The sequence below is a fragment of the Hyperolius riggenbachi genome, chromosome 1 (genome assembly GCF_040937935.1).
Source record: "Hyperolius riggenbachi isolate aHypRig1 chromosome 1, aHypRig1.pri, whole genome shotgun sequence".
NCBI lineage: Eukaryota > Metazoa > Chordata > Amphibia > Anura > Hyperoliidae > Hyperolius > Hyperolius riggenbachi.
In genome coordinates this window covers 241,701,328-241,726,757 of record NC_090646.1, presented here as the reverse complement: position 1 = coordinate 241,726,757, position 25,430 = coordinate 241,701,328, and the positions used below count along the sequence as shown (strand labels likewise).

General features: G+C 44.8%; 1 protein-coding gene and 1 long non-coding RNA gene across 2 annotated transcripts in view; one reads left to right on the top strand and one right to left on the bottom strand.

Annotated features, from left to right (window-relative positions):
• Positions 1 to 6,462: 6,462 nt before the first annotated feature.
• On the bottom strand, positions 6,463 to 15,716 carry LOC137504137 (uncharacterized). Its single transcript, XR_011019432.1, has 2 exons — positions 15,562 to 15,716; positions 6,463 to 6,826 (listed from the first exon to the last, which is right to left on the bottom strand). It is a non-coding gene; the product is annotated as an uncharacterized lncRNA (long non-coding RNA).
• A 48-nt stretch (positions 15,717 to 15,764) lies between these two features.
• The window catches only part of METAP1 (methionyl aminopeptidase 1), a 56,839-nt gene continuing 47,173 nt past the window's right edge, over positions 15,765 to 25,430 (top strand). The window contains exon 1 of the mRNA XM_068232149.1: positions 15,765 to 15,997. Within this exon, the coding sequence (XP_068088250.1) occupies positions 15,884 to 15,997 (114 nt within the window). The 5' untranslated portion in view covers positions 15,765 to 15,883. The remainder of the gene's footprint in view (positions 15,998 to 25,430) is intronic.

The window sequence follows — 25,430 nt, the reverse complement described above, 5'->3', positions numbered from 1 at the left end:
TACAGTTACAAATTCATTAGGAGTCGGTGCATTTTTTCCCGACTCCGACTCCAGGCACCCAAAATTGCCCGACTCCACGACTCCGACTCCACAGCCCTGTTGGCGGATACTCATTCTCGGCTTATTCCAGTCCATGCTACTCTTAAGATTAGCATTAAAGAGACTCCGTAACAAAAATTGCATCCTGTTTTTTATCATCCTACAAGTTCCAAAAGCTATTCTAATGTGTTCTGGCTCACTGCAGCACGTTCTACTATCACCATCTCTGTAATAAATCAACTTATCTCTCTCTTGTCAGACTTGTCAGCCTGTGTCTGGAAGGCTGCCAAGTTCTTCAGTGTTGTGGTTCTGTGATGCATCTCCCCCCTCCAGGCCCCTCTCTGCACACTGCCTGTGTATTATTTAGATTAGTGCAGCTTCTCTCTTATCTTTTACAAGCTGGATAAATCCTCCTCTGAGCTGGTTGGGCTTTCACATACTGAGGAATTACATACAGGCAGAGCTGTCTGCACCCTGCAGGAAGAGACAGTCTGACACTTCAGTGGAAGATAGCTGCAGGGGGAAAGAATCACACAAATGATCTCTTGAGATTTAAAAGGAAGGGTGTATACAGCCTGCTTGTGTATGAATGTATTTTCTATGTGTGGACATACTGTACATCAACCTACTTCCTGTTTTGGTGGCCATTTTGTTTGTTTATAAACAAACTTTTTTTAAACCACTTTTAATGCGGCGAGGAGCGGCGAAATTGTGACAGAGGGTAATAGGAGATGTCCCCTAACGCACTGGTATGTTTACTTTTGTGCGATTTTAACAGTACAGATTCTCTTTAAGTAGGAGTGGGATAATCTAGGGAAAGGGCTTTTTGGCCCAGATCATTATCTAAATGTTATCTTCTCCTAAAGATCAGGGTTTTGGAGAACCCCGCCTAAATTAGATCCATATTTTTCAAGGGTATCAAACAAAACTGACCTACCTTTTTGAGGATTTCTGGTAAATTGTGAATGATTTCCCTAAAGTTGGATTCTTCCAATTATCTAGTGGACGCTTCAGATGATACGGTTGAAATTACGGCCAGAACTACGGCATTAGTTAATTCAGCCATAAGAGGTATATGGGTAAAAACTTGGAATGATGACAATTCTTCAAAATCAAGTTATGTGGTGTACCTTGTGAAGGGGGTCTGCTGTTTGAGTCAGTTAGACGACCCTCTAGACAGAACGACAGACACACACATTAAAAAAAAAAAAATACTATCGATTCACATATTTTCAATTGAGGAATTGTTTGGGAAGTGCTGCTAAGTACTGGTGTATACATTTTAGTAGCAACCTCTTTGTTTACTGTTATCAAAATACTTTCAAACTTTACTGACAAAACTGACTCTGAGCCATGAAGAGAGGACAAATTCCCCTCACACTTGATCAGTTAACTCTTTGTGTAGCTCTGTGTGTGACAGAGAGAGACAGGACACAGGAGCTACAGCTGTTGGGAGCTCTGTTTCGGACTGAAGTGTCTGTAGAGCGCAGAGGAAATGTAACTAATTGTCACAGCTTTTAATACTGTTTTTTGCTTTCAGAGTTTATGTTTGATATTGCTTTCTGTAGTCTGATGTGCAACTCTGGCTGTGCATTGAAGCAGACACCCCTTCTGCAATTGATTTGTCCCAATATAGCTAATCCTACCCTCAATAAATTACAGCTTTTGCCTCTGATATTTAACATGAAAGGTAGGAAAATGTTTACAAAGCAACTTAGACATTATTTGTACATTGTCATTTTAGAACACTTGGGTATTGATAGTATTCCTTTAAAGAGAATCTGTATTGTTAAAATCGCACAAAAGTAAACATACCAGTGCGTTAGGGGACATCTCCTATTCCCCTCTGTCACAATTTCGCTGCTCCCCGCCGCATTAAGTGGTTAAAAACAGTTTTTAAAAGTCTGTTTATAAACAAACAAAATGGCCACCAAAACAGGAAGTAGGTTGATGTACAGTATGTCCACACATAGAAAATACATCCATACACAAGCAGGCTGTATACAGCCTTCCTTTTGAATCTCAAGAGATCATTTGTGTGTTTCTTTCCCCCCTGAGGGGGGAGTTCATAGCAGAACCACAACACTGAAGAACTTGGCAGCCTTCCAGACACAGGCTGACAAGTCTGACAAGGGAAAGATACATTGATTTATTACAGAGACCGTGATAGTACAAAGTGCTGCAGTAAGCCAGAACACATTAGAATAGCTTTTGGAACTTGTAGGATGATAAAAAACAGGATGCAATTTTTGTTACGGAGTCTCTTTAAGAAAGGACCTTTTCAAAGTAAACGGTCCTTTCGTCCCTCTTCTAAGAATGAGTCAGATCCCTAGTCCTCTAAGGGCAGGAGATGGGCTCCCTACAAGTCACAGAAGCCTAAGTCCAACTTCACTTTTACCAAGAAGTCAGGTAAGCAATGACGCTAGTATTCCAGTGAGATGGAGAATTGCAAATTTCAAAACATGGCAACTACAGTGCACAAAATATTGGTTATTTAGGCTTCTTTCACAGTGGGACGTTACAGGCGCACGTTAGAGCAGCCTGTAACGCAGCCCAGCTCACAGTAATGAAAAATCAATGGGCAGTTCACAGTGCCCACGTTGTGTTACAGTGTAACGTTGGACGTTTAAAGAAAGTACACCATGCTGTGTGTTATACACGGTTTTAGCCGCATTAGACTGTTTGCATATGCTCAATAATGTGTGTTTTTTCTTGCAGGAGAGGAGGGGAGAGTCCGCTGTTGTGGCCAGCCACATGACTAATTAATATGCACTGCAGTGTTAACTTCCTGGAGCGGCCGCTTATTGGCTGGCAGGACCACGTGATGCGGAGTTTTCCGTTTAGGTGCTCTCCGCAGTCTTTTGCCGCATGCGCCGTTTTCGTCCGATAGTATGCGTCAAAAAGTAAGCATCACAGACGCATCAAGAGACGCATAACGTGGCTCTAAATAGCGTCCTACTTCAAAGCTCACATGCGTTGCGGGCACGTTATGTGACCTTAGCGTCGCATCTAACGCAACGTCTTAGTGGGAAAGAGCCCTTAAGGTGGTTTTTGGAGGGATACAGAATAGAGTTCAGCCAGCCTCCTTTTAAGAACTTTTGCATTACTCCCCGCTTGCAGGACCAAATAAAGTTTTCAGCCCTACAATCGGAAGTCCTTTCCCTGTTTAGGAAAAAAAGTGTAATTCGAGAAGTACCGAAATGTCAGAGGACAGGGATTCTATTGCCCTGTGTTTTTCTAGTAAATGAGCTACAGGGAAATTATCGGTTCATACTAAATTTAAAGAGTCTAAACCAGAAGGTAAAATACAAAAAAATTCAGGATGGATTTAATCTATTATTCATCTCTTACAGAAGGACGATTTCCTAGCCTTTCTAGACTGAAAAGATGCGTATCTTCAATTACCGATACATCTGACTTCTCAATAATGCTTAAAGTTTGCCATCCAGATGGAGGAAGTGGTAAGAATGTATCAGTTTAATGCTTTCGGATTATCCTCAGCTCCAGGGTTGTTTATGAAGGTAATGTCTGGGGTTCTGGCTACACTTAGACAGAGAAAAGTTAACATTTTGGGTTAACTTGATGATTTTCTGTTTTGGTGGACATCTCCCAATTCGGTAAGAGATCAGATTGTTACGACAATAGTCTTACAACAAGATCTAGGTTGGATCATTAATTGGGAGAAATCTTCCTTAATAAATCCTACACAGATTATACATTTTTTGGGGCTATTTCTTCAGCATATCAGACACAGGGGAAGCAATTAAATTCTATCATGGCTCATTCCACAAAAGGAATTTCGACTTCTTGGGCAGAGAGGGCAGGGGCCTCTATAGATCAGATTTGCAGAGCTGCGACCTGGTCAAGTCACAATACGTTTGTAAAGCACTATCGCCTTAATGTATCTGCCTCTGCAGGTTTATCCTTCAGAAGGAAAGGTTTGCAAACTGTGGTCCCACCCTAAGGTTTTAACTCTTGTATATCGTCTCATCCAGGGGTGCTGTCCGAAATGACGTTCTGGGAAAGACCACTTTACTTACGGTAAAGTCTTTTCCAGTAGTCATGAGGACAGCACCCCTGCAACCCGCCCTTATTTGGGTAGGAAAGAGAAATAAATTTGTGTAAGCATCATTAAATGTCAGTGTCATCTTTTTATTAACTGAGGTACTGTGGCAGGTGTAGTATCTTATATGTGGCTGCCTATTGCTTATGCAAATTCTTCTTTTAACAGTTTCCTGTCCACAGTGGGGAGGGAGACAAGTCTCATCCAGGGGTGCTGTCCTCATGACTACTGGAAAAGACTTTACCGTAAGTAAAGTGGTCTTTTCCACCTGCACTGTGAATGTTTACATGGTGTGTTCAATAAAAACATGGAAACATTGAATTATATATGTTATTAGTTTAACCAGACTATTGTCTATTATTGAGACTTAGATGAAGATCAGATCACATTTTATGACCAATTTGTGCAGAAATCCATATAATTCCAAAGGGTTCACATACTTTTTCTTGCTACTGTGCAATGATTTTTAAATTATTCAAAAGTATAAATAAATAAGTGTGTGCATAAAGTATTTACTGAAAAATACATAAAATAAAATGCACAATATAAGATAAAAACAAACCAAAATGTAAGCTAGTATTTACTAAGTGTTGTGATTGCCATTGGTTCCAGCAGTGAAAAAGCAAGGTTACTGTACCAGTTTTGTACCATGAAAAGCTCAATTGTACTACTAGTCAACAAAGTTGATGTGCTAATCCACAAGACGGAAGCTGTTCACAATCCATATCATCTGTCAACAAGGGAATGCTTATTAAAAATAGGATCAATGACCTTGACCATACCTATGATAAAATGGGCGCACTGAAGTCTCCATCCATTTCAGCTGGGTTTCCTAGATCAGTGGAGCAACCACACTCTTAATGCAATTATTTATATTTCAGAAGAGATGAAAGTCAGTCTCCTACGGTGGCACAAGGAAAGAAATCATCGGAATTGTCGCTCTCTACTTCAAGTTCAGTAGAAAGTTGTAACTTTAGAAGCCAGCCAGGCGGGCTGTGGGACAACCTTTCAAGACTGAGTAGTCCAAGAAAAATTGAGTTACCAAAGGTTACAGTGAAGGAGCCCATACATCAGACGATGTATGATCAGATCGACAGATTTCTCTCTGATCAGAGAGAGATTTGTTGCCTGCCCATATACCACAAGCCAATTCCTGATCAATTTCATGCTCGAATCGATCCCGAATCGGTCTTCAAACGCCGCATCTGCCACCTCGCTGGCCCAATGCTGTCCTCCCTAATGGTGAATGTGCCCCCCCTGGTGCCCAGTGCATTATACATTACCTGTCTGTGTCTACCACCGACTCTGGGCTCCTCTATCCATACAGCCCCACATGGTTGCTGGAGTAAAGCGGACGTGTGTGACGGCACACGTGTCCACATGTACTCCAGCAGCCACGTGGGCGCGTGTATGGACTGAGGACAGCACCCAGACCCAGCAACGGCCGCGGACAGGTATAGCTTTGTACAGCAGGAGAGATTGGCAGCACTTCCAGACAGAGGCTGCACCCCGAATTAACTACCTGCATACATATGCAGAGCTCGAAAAACGGGCAAATTACACAACTTGCATTCAAAACAGGTACAGCAAAGGAGGGCGTTAGCTTCAGCATAAATAATATGTGCACAAATTATTCCCTACTAGACTCTTCCATGGTGATGACGTGCTCCCAAGGAGGAGATCTAACCACTAGTTAAAACATAATTCTTACCTGGTGCTGCTAGTCATAAATGGTATTCACATTTTTTTCTTTGCTCTCTTGAAAAGGTAATGTATAGTGCACTGGGCATTGGGGGCACATTCACTATTGGGGGGACAGTGTCGGGTGTTGTCACGTCCGTCCGTCCTGATATTGCTCCCCGTTACTGCCACACCCCCAACTGACCACAATGGCCAGACATCTTGCAGCATGTCCAACCAATTAATGCAACCAATTTTGGCCCAAAATCAATCACATCATTGATCGGGCATACACTTGGCGGCACCGATTTTCATCCGGTTCGATTATAATAATTATTATTATAACAATCAAATCGGATGGTTGATTGGCCGCCAAGTAGCCTGATGTATAAACACCTTTAGTGTCCAATGTACTACAGCTCAAAGCTGCCCACCAGGCATTATGTGCTTTCCTGCCAGCACTTCAAGATCATCCTGTTCCCTTTGTTTAAACAACAATATACAGTATATCGTATATCAAGAATCAAAGAGGGACAACAAGCAAATCTTTATTAGTAGAAATTCAACCTATAATGATGTTAGCGATGATGTATCTATCCAACATTTCAGCAGTCTATCTTCCAGGGAAACAAAATCAATTAGTGGATAGATTATCAAGGAAGCAAACAGACAACAAGTGGTCACTTCACTCACAAGTATTTGCAATGATAGTAGAAGCATGGAGCACACCAGACATGTTCGCATTAACAAAAAGGTTCCAGTTTTCTATTCAAGGTATCCGACTTAGACAGCTCTGGCATCAGATGCTTTGGACCAGGAGTGGAAATTCAACACTGCATATGCCTACCCTCCAATTCCCGTAACGCACAGGTTTCCGCAGAAAGTCAGACAGTATCAAGGTACAGTACTAGCAGTAATCCCGTAATTGGCCGAGGAGACCGTGGTTCCGACTCCTAATATCAGAGATCCCCCTCTACTACTTCCTCTGTTTCAATGACTCCTCCCCCTGAAGACTTTCCTCCATCCGAATCCTCAAAGGCTGTACTGAAAAAGTTGAGAGGAATAGACTATTGATTTGAGGTTGTTCTTAAAAAGTGGTTCAAACCCTTTTTTCAGCATGGAAACAGACAACTAGGCTTCTTTATGATTGTGTTTGGAAGAAGTTTGTACAGTTGGCCAGTACAGAGTCCTTTGACCCATTTAGGCTACTTACACATTAAGGCATTGCGTTAGGTGCTACGTTAAGGTCGCATAACGTGCAACGCATGGTGGTGGCGGCAGAGGACGCTAGCAAAGAGCGGCGTTAAGCGGCTCTTTGATGCGTCTGTGATGCGTACTATAGTACGCATGCGCTGGTGGAGACCACGTGAGCGGAACACTCCGAATCACGTGGTCCCGCCAGTGACGTCAGCACAGTGCAGTAAATATTAATTAGCCATGTGGCTAATCACTGCGCCTGTGCAAGCAGGGTAACGCGGCAAAGCCGCTCTAACGCTATAGCATGCTGCACTCTAGATTGACGTGCAGCGTTACAATGTAACGCAACGTGGGCACTGTGAACAGCCCATTGCAGTTACATTGCTGTGCGTTGGGGAGCGTTACAGGCTGCACTAACGTGCACCTGTAACGTCTTACTGTGAAAGCAGCCTAAAACAGCAAGTTAAAGTGTAACTGTCGGGCATAAAATCAAAAATCAATTCTTTAGTTTTATCTGGTACACAATACGGATGCTAACCAGGCAATCCAAAAGTTAAAATCTCTATTACTTTTCTTGTTTATAAATGATCATTCCCCAGTTTACCTGACTCTTATTTGGTACATTTCGCCTCAGACTTACAGTAACTCATGTACAGAAGCAAAAAATGACAACACAGCATGCCCAGCAACTTCCTTTTTGAGTACTAAATTTTGTGCGTACCAAATAAGAGTAAGGTAAACTTGGGAATGATCATTTATAAACAAGAAAAGTAAGAGATTTTAACTTTTGGATTGCCTGGTTAGCATCCTTATTACTTGTTTACCAGATAAAAATAAAGAATTGATTTTTGATTTTATGCCCGACAGTTACACTTTAAAGACATTCTGTTATTTCTACAGAAAGGTTTGAAGTCAGAACATTGTACTCTAGATCCTGATAATTTATTGGTTCTTCTGGTTATAACAAAGGCAATGCGGCTTCTACTAGGTCAATTGCTAGATGGATTGTACTAATAATCAAAAAGGCATACAGAGAAAAAGGTCTCCAGTCTCCATTTGAGCTTAACGCTCATTCTACCAGAGGGATGGCATCCTCTTGGGCCTACAATGGCAAGCTAACTTTAGAGACAATTTGTAAGGCAGCTTGCTGGGATTCAAGTGACACCTTTGTGAATCACTACAAGATTGATCCAGTTGCCTTGCCATCAGCAGACTTTGGGAAAGCAGTTATTTACTCTGCTTCTAATGTAAAAATGTAATTTTGTTTTTCTTATTTGTATTCAAATTTATTTTTTTTATCATCCCACCCAATTGTTGTTATTTTAGTGAGTTAGTGCCCACTAGTGCTGCCATGGAGGCACCAGGGGAATAGTGAGATTGGGTTCTATTCACAATTACACATGTGGAAATGGATTTTTTACCGCTATATTATCAGCAGTGATAATTTCAGCATTTTTTCCACATTCACAAAAAATGTCCACGTGTTTTCCGCATGCAGGAACACTGCATAAAAAAATTGCGGAAACATGCGTAATCAGGAAGTAAACATGAGGAAACCATGTGGGGAAAAAAGCCGCCTAAAAAATTGGCAACATTTTTTTAAAGTCCAGCAAACACAGCGCTCAAGGCTCCAGACTCCATTGAACGGATACCCGAGGAGACATGTGACATGATGAGATAGACATGGGTATGTACAGTGCCTAACACACAAATAACTATGCTGTGTTCGTTTTTTTCTTTCTCTGCCTGAAAGAGTTAAATATCAGGTATGTAAGGGGCTGGCTCAGACAGGAAGTGACTACTGTGTGACCCTCACTGATAAGAAATTCAAACTATAAAACACTTTCCTAGCAGACAATGGCTTCTGAGAGCAGGAAAGAGATAAAAAGGTCAATAGTTCATAGATTTTTGCTCTGGCATACTTCAATGAATGTGTCATTGAGCAAAAACAATAAAACAGTTAAAACTTAAAAAGTAGATTTAAACATAAAATAAAACTGTGGAATATCTTAAAAAGTCATTTTTAGAAGAAGGAAGATAGATGCAATCGTTTATTTTATTAGTTTATTTTCGCCTCGGGTGTCCTTTAAGTCAATGGGAAGCGAAATATCGATCAAATACTAGTAGGTGATATAAAATCTGTAGTTAAGTCAGAAATAATGTGCGCCTATGTCTTTGTAAATTTAGAATCTTTGCGGAAATCACCGCCTTTCGTAGACATTTTTCCACTTTATTTGAGAATTTGTACAGAAAAAGATGCGTAAAATGTTGTGAATGTCAAGATGATCTTATTTCAGTCGGGAATTTACGGCTATTGCATTTTCGCATACGGAACATGATTGTGAATAGAGCCAATTGTATATTTACCTTAGTAACTATCCTTTCTTGGTGCATCGCCACGCCATGGCAGCATTAGTACCCACCATAATTTGGCTCAGACTTGAATATTAAAGCGAAAGTAAACCCAGAACTTCCTCTCTACTCTAAAAGATATGCAACAGCATAATAAACCTTTACACAAAAACTTTTGTTACAGCTGATAGAAATCCTGCACTAAAATTGCAGTGTGTCTCATTTCTACTTTCATGGAAGCAGACATATTGTTAACTGTGAGAAAACGCGGAAAAGCCGCCGCATGTGCTGAAAGCAAGGCGGCTGATTCCGCGTCCAACGTGGCGGTTTGCACGCATAGGCATGCGTCTGGTAGTGTGGCAGAACGCGGAAAAGCCGCCGCATGTTCTAACAGCAAAGCGGCTGTTTCCGCGTCCAAGGTGGCGGTTTGTACGCAGCAGCGTGCCTTTGGAGTGGCTGGGTCTATTAGTCCACATAGATGGATGAGGAGCTACGCGCGCGCGGGCCAGAAGTCAGGACCTTTATACCAGCAGGGGAAATGTCAGCTGATCAGGACGATCAGCCGATTCCTGCTGGACTCTTGATTGGCTGAGTGGCTCGGGCGGGGCAGCAGAGTTCAGCTACTATATATTCTGCTTGCTTGTCAGTTGTTGGTTGTCTGCCATTGCAAACACTTTGTGGAAGCATTCAGACCATAGTCAGATCCTTACAGTGTGTTTGAACCAGGTGGACCTGGGAAGTCACACTGAGACAGATTACCTTGTACTGTTATTATTTGTTAGACCAGTTCTAGGGTGTTGAGATCAAGGCCCTCACACCCCAGACTAGGAATACTGTGTATCTTCTGTGTATTCTCTAGCATAGTTCCAGGGTGTTGAGATCAAGGCCCTCACACCCAAGACTAGGGAACTGTATTGTCTTTGTGTTATATTCCAGACTAGTTCCAGGGTGTTGACGATCACGGACCTCACACACAAGACTAGGGAATTGTATTATCATTTATGTTATGCTCCAGACTAGTTCCAGGGTGTTGTGACTACGGACCTCACACCCCAGACTAGGATTGTGCTATCACTGTATTACATTAGCCCAGTCCAGGGCAATACCTTTCATATTAGCTGCAGCAGTGGCGTAGCTAAGGAGCTCTGGGCCCCGATGCAAGTTTTACAATGGGGCCCCCCAAGCACTCTATACATAGCAATTAATACGGTGCACCAAAACCTTCCAATGGCAACTACAGTGTCAGAGGTGTAAGAAGGGGGTGGGGAACAGTTTGTTAATGATTACCACTACTCAAAGTATCTATAGAAGTGATTATTATGAGCACAGGACCAATAGAGAGCTAATACTGTAGTTGAGGGAGGGCCCTTCGGGGCCCCTCTGGCCCAAGGGCCCCGATGCGGTCGCTACCTCTGCACCCCCTATTGCTACGCCCCTGAGCTGCAGGGCTTCCTGCAATCCAGCCTCGGTCCCTCGCCCAGGGGTCCACAGGCTACAGGAATATCACCCACAGTAAGGGGTGAATTCCTCAGGAGTCTTAGGCCGCCAGCTCCTCTGGTGGTCTCCACTCAGAGTTGTTACTGTTACACCAAACACACTCACTATTCTGGTGTCCAGAGGTTAGCAATACATCTGTATTATCGCTGATTCTGCAGATCATCGATAATCAGGCGTATATCTGCATTCTTGGTGGTATTGCAGATCGCCAATAATCAGATTCTCTCTGCGTGCTGACACCTATCGTTACATTAACATACTGTGTGTACAAATTAGCTGCTCTGCCGTGGTGGTGGTGGTGGGAGGGCAAGGCATGCTAGCTTTTATCTCTTCCTATTAGGTTTATAACACTTTATTTGGTATAGCTGCCAAGAAAAACAAAGGAGACCTGTTGCAGTGCTGGAGCTGATCAATGGGACTGCATGGGTTGCTGCTGCGCCCCAGATCAAATAGTCAATGTTTCAACCAGAAACCCTGGGACTTAGCTCCTGGGTGGGGGACCCCTCCCTCTCGATAGGGCCCCCCTCCATGCTCCACTGCAGCATTATAGCCAGTGGAAAGCCTCCTAGAAACAACTCACCTTCTTCTAAGCTTCAATTTCACTTGCTGCCGGGCTCCTCTGTCTGTAACGCCGCTAACTTTCACTAATCAGGAAGTAATGATAGTAAGCATCCCATATACTGGGGCACCTATACTGGGGGCTCCCATACCTGGCTACCTATACTGTGGGCACCTACACCTGGCTAACCTATACAGGGGACACCTATACTTGGATATCAATACGGAGGGCACCTGCATAGTTCCCAACTGTCCCACTTTTGGAGGGACAGTCCCTCTTTGGGAGGCCTGTCCCTCTTTCCTCCTCATTTGTCCTACTTTCAGGACTTTTTTTTTCCTCTTTCTATGTAAATATAAATTTCTCTACTAATAAATGTGTTTGATTGACTCTAAACTTTGACATCCTTTAAATAGATATATTAAAGCTAATGTAACCCCGGTTTAAAAAAAAAAAAAGGCAGATACTCACCTAAGGAGAGGGAAGGCTCGGTCCTAACGAGCCATCCTTCTCCTCTCCCGGTGGCCCCGATGCTGTGCCCTTTGTTCTCATCCCACGCCGAGTGGACTTCGGAAGTCTTCAGGAGCCGAGTCCTCCCGAAGACAGGCGGCGCACACACGAGTGCGTGATAGAGGGCGCGCGCGTGTGCGCAGTGTTATCGCGGCCCGTCTTCAGGAGCACTCGGGCTCCCGAAGCATTTCCGAAGCCTCCCTTCGGCCGGGAAACAGCAGTATTTGACCGAAACGGTCGAATACCGCTACGGGGGAGCCAGGACAGCAGCAGGCATCGGGAGAGCTCTATGCAGTGTTCCCCAACCCTGTCCTCAAGGCCCACCAATAGTGCATGTTTTGTAGAAGTCCACAGAGGTAGTTAATCAGCTCTGCTGAGACACTAATTACCTCACCTGTGAATGTTTGTGGTTTCCTGCAAAACATGTACTGTTGGTGGGCCTTGAAGACAGGGTTGGGGAACTATGCTCTATAGGACCCAGAGCCTCCCTCTCCTTAGGTGAGTATCTGACCTTTTTTTTTTTTTAAACCGGTTCCCATTAGCTTTAATTTTAAAATGATAATATGAAGGAAAATGAACCAGGATAGAAAGGACCAGTGTGGTTTGAATCATAAAATAACATATTTTTCTTATGAAATCTTTATGGTATGAGTGACTAAGGGTATGATGGGGGCATGATCAGGGGTGTGGCAGGGGCATGGCTTAAGTGCCCTCTTTCTCATCTCAAAAAGTTGAGAGATATGCACCAGTACCTGGCTACCTATACTGGAGGTCTAAATACTGCATCCTAACCTGTCCTAATCTTGCTGCAGCTCAGTATCACCAAACTCTCTTAGCCCTAGAGAAAGCTGCTCCACCAATATTCCGCTGCAACCGACCCCCAGCCCTGGCGCACTAACCATACTCGCAACCTCCAGAGGGAAACACGTGCCAATGAACGAAAATGGAGGAAAACTCGACTACACCAGGATTTCCTACACTACAAGACTAACCTGCTGCAGTTCCACACTGCCCTTGCTCATGCGAAAGCAGGAATACTTTACCAAGCTGATCGGAGCACAAGCTTCCAATCCCCGGTGTCTTTTTGGCACCTTCAACTCCCTGCTTAACCCCCCCCCCCCACCTTCTGTTTCCTCCCTCTCTGCCACAGATTTAGCCACCCACTTCACCAACAAAATAGTCTCCATCCGTCAGGAAATATCCAATCTTCACCTCCCACCCGCTTACAACCAACTCCTCCTCCACTCTATCCTCCCCTCACCTCCTTCACTCCTACTACCACTGAGGAAGTCAACCACCTACTGCAGACTTCCCATATCACTACCTCCCCCCTTGACCCTATCCCTTCTGATCTACTTCAGTCGCACTTCACGGATTTGGCCCCAGTCCTCATTACCCTGTTTAACCTCTCCCTATCCACAGGCACCTTCTCCTCAGACTTCAAGCAGGCCACAGTACTTCCCCTGCTCAAGAAACCCTCCCTCGACCCCTCGCTACCCTCCAACTACCGCCCGATCTCCCTCCTCCCCTTTGCCCCAAAACTCCTTGAGCGTCTGGTTCACAAACGCCTGACCCAGTACCTCAATGCCAACTCACTACTAAACCCACTGTAATCTGGATTTCGGCCTACCCACTCAACCGAATCGGCTCTCACCAAAGTGGTCAATGACCTTGCCTTAGCTAAAGCTGAAGGTAAATACTCCATTCTCCTCCTCCTTGACCTTTCAGCAGCTTTTGATACAGTAGATCATCCCCTACTCCTCCAGTCCATGGGCATTCACGAACTCGCCCTGACCTGGCTTTCATCCTACCTCTCCAACCGCTCCTTCACGACCTCCTTCAATGAGTCCTCATCCACCCCCAACCACCTCTCAGTGGGAGTCCCCCAAGGCTCGGTCCTTGGCCCCCTACTGTTCTCCCTATACACATCCTCCATTGGCAAGATTATCTCCTCCATGGGTTTTAATTATCATCTGTATGCAGATGACACCCAAATCTACCTCCACACCCCTGACATATCCACCACTACCATGGACAAGGTCTCCTCCTGCCTATCTGCCATCTCCTTCTGGATGTCTGCTAGGTTCCTGAAACTAAATCTAGACAAAACGGAATTTTATGATCTTCCCACCCAGGTCATCCCTGGACCTCCCAGATGTGCAGGTCACTGTTAACCACACTACCATTCGCCCTACCTCTCAAGCCCGCTGTCTGGGTGTCACCCTGGACTCCGCACTCTCCTTCACTCCCCACATCCAAAACCTCACAAAGTCCTGCAACTTCCACCTTCGTAACATCTGTAAGATTCGCCCTTTCCTGACCTCTGCCACCACCAAACTCCTCATCCATGCCCTCATAATTTCCCGCCTGGACTACTGCAATGCCCTTCTGTCTGGTCTCTCTATGACCCAAATAGCCCCACTGCAGCCCATCATGAATGCGGCAGCCAGAATTAGCCACTCCTCTCATCTCTCCACCAGGGCGGCTCCCCTCCGTGAATCCCTCCACTGGCTTCCTATCCAGTCCAAAATAAGATTCGAGATATTGTGTCTGACCTACAAATCTGTCCACAAAACCTGTTCAACCTACATTTCTGATCTTACTCAGAGATACACACCAAGCCGCTCACTCCGCTCCTCCAATTAACTTCGCCTGACCGTCCCCCGCATCATCCAGTCCCATGCACGCCTCCAGGACTTCTCAAGAGCCGCTCCAACACTATGGAACTCCCTACCTCCACCCATTAGGGCAACCCCCTCCTTCAACACCTTCAAGAAGGCCCTCAAAACTCACCTTTTCACTCTGGCCTACCACCCCTCACATCTGCTCTAAACCCACAGTTGAACTCTGGTCCCCTACCTCTCCCTCTAGATTGTAAGCCTTTGGGCAGGGTCCTCCTCCTTTTGTGTCCTACCTGATCATGCACCGCCATTACTGTGCATCCATCCTATGCATCTGAGTGAACTCTACTTGCCTAATCTCCATGCTCCCATCCAGTGACTGACTAAGCATTACCTTGTACTCATACTGTGCTGTGTGATCTGGTTTTCTTGTATTCCTGCATTGTCATATTGCTGTATGTCACCCCTAAATATTGTCTGTAACCTAAATTAATGTCCAACGCTGCGTAATATGTTGGCGTTTTATAAATACAATAAATAATAATAATCCTATACAATGAAACACAAGTGTCCCTGTGTCATTGCTTTGCGCTACTATGCATGTCAAGCACTGACAGCTGTTGGGACAGGACGCAGGGTGGGCAGGCCGAGCGGGCGGACGGGTGCGTGCACGCACTGACTGGCAGCAGCACAGAGAGAACTAGCGCCCCTTAGGTCAACTAGTTATAAATAACATACTTGAGTCCAGGGTGTGTGGGAGCAATTTTTACTCCTTTGCTCTGGGTGCAATTTAGTCTACAAACTGTCCTGTTGACATCAGTCTCTTAGGGTTTTCATTATCTGTTCCATGCAGCTGCTCCAGGTTGACAAACAGTACAGACCCCAAAAGCTAAGAGACGTGTAAGCCCAACACCATGTAGTTCCTATACGCCACAGTGCTAATCACTCTTAACACCCGTCCATGCTGTCGGTACACAGGAGTGCCCTAGAAGCAGCTACATTTGGGAACACGTGTCGAGCACTGAATCATCAGGAAGAATTCTCACTCTGTCTGCCGATTCTGCCAAACAGTCTCCTCTCCCCGTCTCCCGTACCCGGAGAAGCCACACCCACCACATCACAAACGTCGACTATCTGCTGTCGCGTATGAGCAAAGCACCGGCTGCAGCCGCGCCTACTAAAGCCGCCGCCACCTATTGGAAGAGACCTGCTTGCCTGTGGTTGGCGCAGATTGGACAGCTGTGCGACTTGTTCCCTTTCCTGTTGTTCTAGCACGTCACTCCGCGTTGGGCCTGCGGCTGCGCCCCGCCCTCTCTATGCCTCCTCCCCCCTCTTCCCCGCCGTGCTGTGGGTGCACCCGGGTGAAGCATGGCGGCGGTGGAGAGCAGAGTGTGCGAGACGGCAGACTGCACTAGCGAGGCCAAGCTGCAATGCCCGACGTGCATCAAGCTGGGTATCCAGGGCTCGTATTTCTGCTCGCAGGTACTTGTCACACAGCTGGGCGGGCGGCTGGCTCACCGGTCTGTATTACGCCTTGCACATCATTGGTAGCCACCTAGCCTTGCTGCATGCGGGTCCGGAATATTGCCTACTCTGCGCTGTAATAGAGCCAGCCAATGCAGGGATTGTGTGCTGCTGTCCTGCGAGCCACAGACTGACCTCTATTACATGGGGTACCAGACACGTGCTGCACACAGCTTCCCTGGCATTGCTGCAGAGGCACATGGATGATCCCATCCATGTGCCTCTGGATCCCCCACAGACAGTGATCACCCCTGTCTGTGCTGCCTACATTCATTACATTACATGCCTGTCAGTAGTCTGCTCACCAGCAGTGTAGCAGCATATACTCTATTGCAGCATCAGTGGCCGTTTGTTTACTCAGTTATCTGATGAAGCTGTCATTTTTTTTGTCATATGAGCAGTACAGACAATATTTAGTGAATAATTAACTTTTGGATGTTTCTTTTGTTATTGGTGGTTAGGGTATTGAAGATTCTGGGAGATGCATTATTTATATTGCTGGCAGTAGGGATAAATACAATAACATTTGACCAAATAATATACTATGAGACTGCATGCAGATTTTTTTCCCTTTTGTTTATAACCAATCCTTTAACTCAGGAGTCTCAAACTCAATTTACCTGGGGGGCCGCAGGAGGCAAAGTCAGGATGAGGCTAAGGAATTTCACAATCGCGGTGCATCGCCGCCGCTCTGCCTGCCCCTCTCACTCTTCCTTCACAGAGAGGGGCGGCGAGAGGCCGCGATCCATGCGGCGATTGGCGTCAGGAGGGGCAGAGCTGAAGCTGAAAGCTCTGCCCCTTCCAGGAAATGCCGGTGGATTGCCCCCCGGGCGATTTGGGGGCTCTGCAGCTCTCGTTTAGCGGCGGGGATGCGGCGGATTACTTGGGAGCACTGAAGCGAACTATAAGGAAGCTTTTGCCGGCGAGGGCCACAAAATATTGTTTCGAGGGCCGCAAATGGCCCGCGGGCCGAGAGTTTGAGACCCCTGCTTTAACTGTTTAACTCAACAGGATCAATTTAAAGACCTGCAAAAATACTGGATGTTTAAAATGAGTTCACAATTCCATTTTTGTTGATTCTAGAACTGCACTCAAATGCCCACGCTTTCTGTTGTAGTAGTTTTACCACACTAGATCAGCAGAAAAAATATGTTTAGTAAGGAGTTTATTAATAAGTATGCCACACTGTGATTCCCCTTTAGATCAATAGTGTTAAATTCCATCTCCAGGCACAGATCTATTATTAAAGTCCCCCTGAATTTGGGGAAAAACATACTGAATGAAGCCCGTGGTGGGCTAGAATATCACCGCCTTGGTCTCCTCATGCTGGCTTCTGGGATTCCTCCATTGCATACTGCACGCCCCACGTGATTTCCTAATAAGGGCGCACGTGTGAGATGCCACACGCGCGCCCTTGCTAGGAAACCACGTGAGGCATGCGTGTATGGAGAGGGGAATGTGCCTGGAGAAGTGGGGAACAAGGGAAAGCCACGGACAGGTAATGTATACTGTACACCGGGCAGTGGGGGGACTTTTACATTAGGGGGGCACAGCGTCGGGCGTTTCATCGTGTTTGTCGATCGTCGGGAAACTGCACGCCTTTCCCACTGCGCACACCTTGCAGCATGTGCGATCGAGAATGCAACCAATTTTCGTTCTGAAATTTGTTACATTGTCAGTTGGACATGCACTTGGCGGCACCGATTTTCATTCAGTTCGATAATAATCGAATCGTATGGTCAATCGGCCCCCAAGTCGCCTGAGGTATGGCCACATTTACTGCCCATTGCTGGTCAATTTCAGACAGCTTGGCAATCAAGTGTTAAAGAGGAACTATGACTTTCATTTAAATTGCAGATACTTTACCTTGGGAGGGGGAAGCCTCTGGATCCTATTGAGGCTTCCCTCTGTTCCAGCGCTGGCAGCCTCCCCAAAACTTATACAATAACCATTACCTGTGCCGCTGTGTGCATGCACAGTAGCTGCTTTCCATCCCCCATTGCTCCAGTGGAAAAAGCGAAGCCCGCTTGTGTCCACTCTTCTGCGCAGGCTTTCACAAGAGATTTTTGTAATCCCTTACCTGGATGATCTTTTGGTTGTAGCAGAAGCTTGGGAGAAAGCCATTCTACATACCAACATACAATTGGATCATCTCCAATAATTAGGATGTATGATAAACTGGGAGAAGTCAGATACAGTTTCTGGGATATATAAAAGAAAACTGGCGTTCCTTTTAATTTATAGAGTACTCTGTTTTGGATTTTTCCTGGGAGGAGCCACGTCTCGCTGGTGGGAACAGAGCACAGTGATTTACATTACTAAAAAGTGTCCTTGCATTTGGCAAAATGCAGTTGCTTCAGAAATTGGGTCTAGTGAAAGCAGGCCTTAACATCCATATGAAGAGTCGTCTGATCCAAATGATCAGATTGGCCGTTGATCAGAGAAAAATTATTTTAGTGACTGAGAACGAGTCCCTAGGTATAAATCTGTATACTTTGTTTATCTCAGGTTTCCTTTAAAGCAAACCTGAAATGAGGAAATTCTAGGTTAGATACATACCTATGTAGAGAGAATGTTCGGGATACCATATAGCCTTCCTGATCCTTGGTCCATCTTGGCATTCCAGCGACATTCCCCGTTGAAGTTATGCATCAGGCTATGTCTTCAGTACTCTTTAGGCAATCTTCAGAAACAAGCACTATACTCCCCAGGTGCTTCCAAAGACGTGTATCCGTACTACATGTGGGAGAGCCTGGACTTGCTCACATCTAGTACGGATGCGCTGAGGACCACAAAAGTAGCCAGAGCCTTCCCTCTACATAGGCAAGTAACTAGGTTTAAAGAAAACCTGAACTGAAAATTAAAAGTCAAAATAAGCATACACAAGTCATACTTACCTTCCATGTAGTCTACTCCTCAGTGTCTTTCTTCTGTCCCGCGTCCTGTTTGTTCACTGTGATCAAGGGAATTTTCCGTCCTCCATTTTGAAAATGGCCATTACCCATAACAGCTTTCTGGTCAGCACACAGTTAAACTGTAACATTGCCCACTTGAGCCATAGGGAAACATGGACATTACCTGGTACATCAGTTTTCCTCTCAGCTATAACTGACAGCAACTGATATTTTACTGACAGCAACTGATATATTTCAAATCTGACAAAATATTGTCAGAACTGGAAGGGATTATTGTCAGACGAAAATGGTGAGCTTCTGAGAGGAACTGATGGCGAGGTAACTATGTAATGTTCATTTGAAGTTACCTCGTGTGTTTATTTTAAATATTTTTACTCAGTACAGGTTCTCTTTAACTGCCATTGCAGGTTTTAAAGGGACACATCCCTAATACAGATTGTTCTGTTTACTTACATTTCCACGTGTTTGACATACATTTTTGATTAAGCAGGGCTGTCTGTTTTGTTTAATGGTTTGGGGTTCACTTCCCTAACTATGGATTGGGTATATATTGTATGGCTCTGCCTTTGTATTTTTCAGCGTCCGCCCAATGTCTGCTAAAGATTCGGCAAGCTGTATCCTTGGCGCTCCCCAATTCTGAATAAGCAATGATCGCATTGCTCACCCACGAGAATCGACTCACTCCCTGCTTGTCTCTCTGCCCCTTCTATAGCAACAGACTTATCTCTAGCCTACAGTCTAATGATGCATCTGTACAGTGTGAGCACAGAACTGTCAGCCAATGAATCAAGTACTGATCTCAGCTAGGCTTCAGATGTGCCTTTGTGGGTGAGGCTAAAATTAATATTGATGCTTATCCATGTATAATGCTGTTTCCTGGATAGAGATGGCGGCATACAGATGGGTTAGGCCACGCCCCCTGACCCCAATAGGACAGCACATATTATAAATTCAAAGAACCCGCCCCCTCCAGCCATTCTTTTTTTAACTGTCCTCGAATGGACAGCACATTGTTGTTTTTTAAATTTTGTTATCTTTTTCTTTTACAGCGCCGTTTTTACCCTTGTTGAATTTTTTTGGCGTTTTCCGGACGGGTTCAGCCTCTCCCGTCTGTGCGGTGCATTGCGGCCTCTAAATGGGGCTTATAGATGCGGAGGGGAGAGCTCTCTTAGCCGCATTATCCCTGCTGGCAGCCGGCGCTGTCTGTTTCAGCGAGCCGGCTCGGAAGGCGTAATCTCGCGGGATTTGCCGTGACCATCGCTGATTGGTTGAAGGGATCACCTGACTCTCAGGGATCCCGGAAGGCGCAGAACGCCAGAGCGGGTGGCAGCTGATTCTGAACGCTGCGGTACCGCTCTGGCTGGAGAAGTTTCCATTGCTTCTTGGCACTACACTGGAACCTGCGGTAGGCAGCAGCCGGGCAGCTTCTTATCTCCTCACCCAACTCGGTCTTCAGGTACCTGCGATAAGCATTCTGACGGGCATCTGAGCAGGTAATATGTTTTTATTCTCTGAATTGACTGTATGCTAATATGATTATAGGAAGAACGCAGGAAAGATCCTTCAGTTCCCCAGGAGAGGTACTGAGTGACTAAATGTCGCTCCTTTTCTCACAAGGGTGTTATATAATATAAAAAAAAAAAAAAAAAGAGTGCTGTCTCCTCTTATTTTATACGGATGTTTTTAGTGGAACATATTCTTTTTTCTATGTTTCCACAGTCCGCATGAGGGAGAGAGTGGACAAGAGGTGACTAAACGCCACCAGTCCTTAAGAGGGGTGCAATCCCGGTCATCCTCAAGACCTGGGAGACAACAATCTTCTTATGATGCAAGCTCATCTAGAAGAAAGTCGCCTGAAAGATAAGAAAAGTCCAAGAGAGATGATAGACGATCGCCTGAAAGGCGCACATCCAAGAGACGCTCTCCTTCTAGGAAACGGTCTCCAGAAAGATACTATAGTAGTGGAAATTATAGATCAGATAGAAGCAGATCTCCTGGGCATAGACGTGATTCTCGAAGAAGATCTCCTAATAGGAGATATTCTCCAGATTATGCTTACTATAGACATTACTCTGAGCAAAGATCCTACAGCCCTCATAGAAGGCAGAAATCTCCAGTTCCCATGGCTAGGGAGGATCAAGGATATTCCCAACCAGCTAAATCCTTGTGTTGGTCCTGTGCTCAGCCAGCCCTTCCCGACAAAATGGTGTGTGAGGCATGTTTTGCGGAATTGGGAAGAGACAAAGAAGCGGATAACCTGCAAGTAATGTCTCTAATCCAACAGGCCGTGCAGGAAACATTTGACAAAATGGCTGTGTCTCAGCAGACTGCAGCGGCGCCTCAAGCTCAGATAGATGAGGCTGCATCCACTTCGGGTCTTCATCCAGTGGGGTTTTGATTTTGCTTTAATTCCAGCATTTGTGTAAGCCATTAAGTCAGCTATTGGCTGGGAAAACGATAAGGAGGTGGAGCAGGAGCCTGATAAATATTATCCACATTTGAACAGACAGCCAAATTTTCCTATGATGAAAGTTATTAAGGAGGAACAAAAACCGTCTTTATCAAACAGATTTATGAAACTTTACCCCTTCAGTAATGAAGATACGAAAATAATGGATTGTGCACCTGTGGTCGACGCTTCCATTATGAGGCTGGCGAGACATGTTACTTTGCCTATGGACAAATGCTGTTTCTTTTTCTAATCCGTTGGATAGAAAAGTGGATACTGACATTAAAAAGGCCTTTCTTGCAACTGGAGCAGCATGTAAGCCAGCAGTGGCCCTGACCTCTTTAGCAAAAGCAATCAAGGTTTGGGTGGAAAACATAGAGATAGCCCTTAATTGTGGTACTGACAGGCAAGAAGTTATCAAAGTCCTAGACGAATTAAAACTGGCGGGTGACTTCGTAGGGGAAGCAGCAATTGATACTATAAGATCTTCAGTTAGAGCAATGTTACATAATGTAACAGCCAAGAGGGCACTATGGTTGAAACCTTGGTCGGCCGACCAATCTTCAAGAAATAACTGGTGCAAGATACCATTCGATGGCGAACACCTATTCGGTACAGAAATAGATGGGGCGATAGCCAAGGTTACCGGTGGGAAATCCGGATTGTTGCCACAAGATAAAAAGACTAAGCCCTTTCGTCAGCAACCAAATAAGAGACAATTTTCAGGAAGATATCAACAAGCAAGATCCTACAAACCTGGGAAACAGTTTAGTAGGAATTGAAAGAGGGGCACCCAGTCGTCCTTTCTTAAGTCAGGAAAAACCAAGCCTAATTCTGGAACTAGCCAAGGCCAGAAGACGTTCTGAAGGTGCGACCACCCAGGCGAGTCAAGTGGGAGCAAGGTTGCGCTCCTTCTTGGATGTTTGGGTGGAAACGACAAAGGACGAGTGGGTAGTAAAGCCTTAGTTCAAGCCAATGCAGTAATCAAGGTTCCGCGGCAAGAAGAATTCAGAGGAATTTACTCTCCACTCTTCTTGGTGCCAAAAAATTCCGGGGGATGGCGTCCAGTTCTAGACCTGAAATTTCTCAACAAATATATAAAAATTCGTCGCTTCAAGATGGAATCTCTTCAAACCATAATAAGGGTTGTGAGAAGAAACGATTGGATGTCGACAATCGATCTCGCAGACGCTTATCTTCATATCCCGATACGTCAAAGTTTTCAAAAATATCTCGGTTTCTCAGTAAACAATCAGCACTGGCATTTTCAGAGTTTGCCTTTCGGCCTGTCAACAGCTCCGAGAACGTTTACGAAGGTGTTAGTACCAGTGATAGCGTTTCTGAGGCAGAAGGGTATGCGAATATTCCACTACCTGAACGATATTCTGTTAGTCAATCAAAATCGTTCACTTCTTCTTCAGCATCAGCAAATTCTGTTTTCAGAACTTCAGTCATTGGGTTGGATAGTAAATCTACAGAAGAGTCAGTTGTCACCTTCTCAAGACCTAGTATTTCTAGGAGCAAGGTCCATAACCATGCAGAACAAAGTCTGTCTTCCGGCACAGAAGGTAATATCAATTCAGGAGAATATCAGGTCAGTTCTGTCCCGAAGATAGTTATCTGCAAGAAAGTGTCTCAGCCTACTGGGAACTCTCTCATCCACAATTCCCATGGTGAATTAGGCACACTGGAATCTAAGGCAGTTCCAAATCTTTTTTCTAAAAGCAATGGAACAAGAAGTCAATGTCACAACAGATTGTGCTACCATTACGGGTCAGAAACTCATTGATCTGGTGGACTCAGGAAAAACACCTGAAAAATGGCTACCAACTGTTACAGGACAATCCAGTTGTGGTGACTACAGACGCCAGTCTCGTAGGATGGGGAGCCCATTGCAGAGGTCTTCAAGTGCAGGACAAGTGGAGGACACTACAGAAGGGAGTTCCCTCAAACATTATAGAACTAAGAGCAGCATACTTAGCTTTAAGAGCGTTTCAGCATGTAATCATGGGGAAACATGTAATTCTTCAGATAAACACAACAGCAGTAGCTTACATCAGGAGGCAAGGAGGGACAAGAAGTCAAGCCTTATTTCAGGAAACAACCCATATAATGACTTGGGTACAGAAGAATTTATCAACTTTAACAGCGGTATATCTTCCGGGAACCCAGAATTGCTTGGCGGATCATCTCAGCAGGCAATTTGTGAATCCTCACGAATGGGCGTTGAACATTCAAGTCTTCCAATCGATTGTCCAGAAGTGGGGTCTTCCTCAGGTAGATATGTTTGCCTCCCCAGAGAACACGAGGTTACCGATTTACTTCTCCCGCTACCACAATCCGACAGCAGCAGGAGTAGACTGTCTGACATTACCTTGGAAGTTCAACCTAGGATATGCATTTCCTCCATTTCCAGTAATAATGAAGTTGCTTCAAAGGCTGACCTTGGAATCAAACATGATCATCCTTATTGTACCAATCTGGCCCAGGAGACCGTGGTTTCCGATGCTAATGGAGATGAGTGTGGGACAGCCAATCAAACTTCCTCAGATTCCAGATCTTCTGATACAAGGAGAGCAATTATACTCCAATGTCAACAGCCTCAATTTGACGGCCTGGAAATTGAAAGGCGGAAGTATCTAGCTTTAGGATGTTCAGAAGAAGTATCTGCTACTCTACTGATGGTTTAAAAAAAAAAAAAAAAAAATCAACTAATGCCACATATCACAGAATATGGGATAGATTTGCTAACTTTGCAGCAGCCAATAAGTTTGACATCTTAACGCCAAAAGTACAAGATATCTTAAGTTTTCTTCAATCGGGTGTAGACAAAATCTTGAGCCTGTCAGCAATCAAAGTGCAAATTTCAGCTCTTTCTGCTTTGACTAGTATAAGATGGGCTCTGAATCCTATAGTTGTTCAGTTTGTACAGGCTGTTCAAAAACTAAGGCCTCCAAGAAAGCCTTTTTTCCCCCAGTGGGATCTCTGTGTGGTATTGGAGGTGCTATCAAATGCACCCTTTCATCCGGTCGAGTCGGCATCAGTATGGAACATTACATTGAAGACAGTATTCCTTGTGGCGATTTCATCAGCAAAAAGAGTATCTGATATACAATCACTTGGTTGTACGGAAAATCTCTTACAATTCTTCCCAGACAGGGTAGTTATTAGGCCAGTAATTCAGGACATACCAAAAGTGTCCTCATCCTTCCATATTATTCAGGAACTTACCTTGCCAACGTTTCATGCAGGCCAGGAAAGTCATCCATTAGATGTAGGAAGAAGCATCAAGGCCTATTTAGACTCAGTCTTTTAGAAATTCTGATCGGTTGTTTGTTAACATCCAGGGTGCTAAAAAAGGTGAAGGTGTAACAGCCAGAACAATAGCAAGTTGGCTGGTCAAGATTATCCAGATGAGTTACAAAAGTAAAGGTTTGCAAGTGCCTAGAGAGATGCATGCACATTCAACAAGAGGGATGGCAGCCTCTTGGGCATCCTTTGCAAAGGTCTCAGTGGACTCTATATGTAGAGCGGCCAGTTGGTCTTCCTCTAATACTTTTCTAAAACATTATCATGTGAACTCTGCATGTCTTACTTCTCTGAGTTTTGGTGAAGCTGTATTGTCTGCAGTGGATAAATAAATTGTGTGTTTATGCATTTCCCTCCCTCTTTTTCTGATTTTGTATATCCCATCTGTATGCCGCCATCTCTATCCAGGAAACCGGAAAATTGTATACTTACCTTCGGTAATTTTCCTTTCCTGGATTAGAAGATGGCGGCATACGAATCCCACCCTCTGGTCCATTCGAGGACTGATTTTCAAGAGAATGGCTGGAGGGGGCGGGTTCTTTGAATTTATAATATGTGCTGTCCTATTGGGGTCAGGGGGCGTGGCCTAACCCATCTGTATGCCGCCATCTTCTAATCCAGGAAAGGAAAATTACCGAAGGTAAGTATACAATTTTCCGGTTTTATCACATGAGTGATATTAGACTAATCATCTAGTATTGATCTATTCTAGATCATA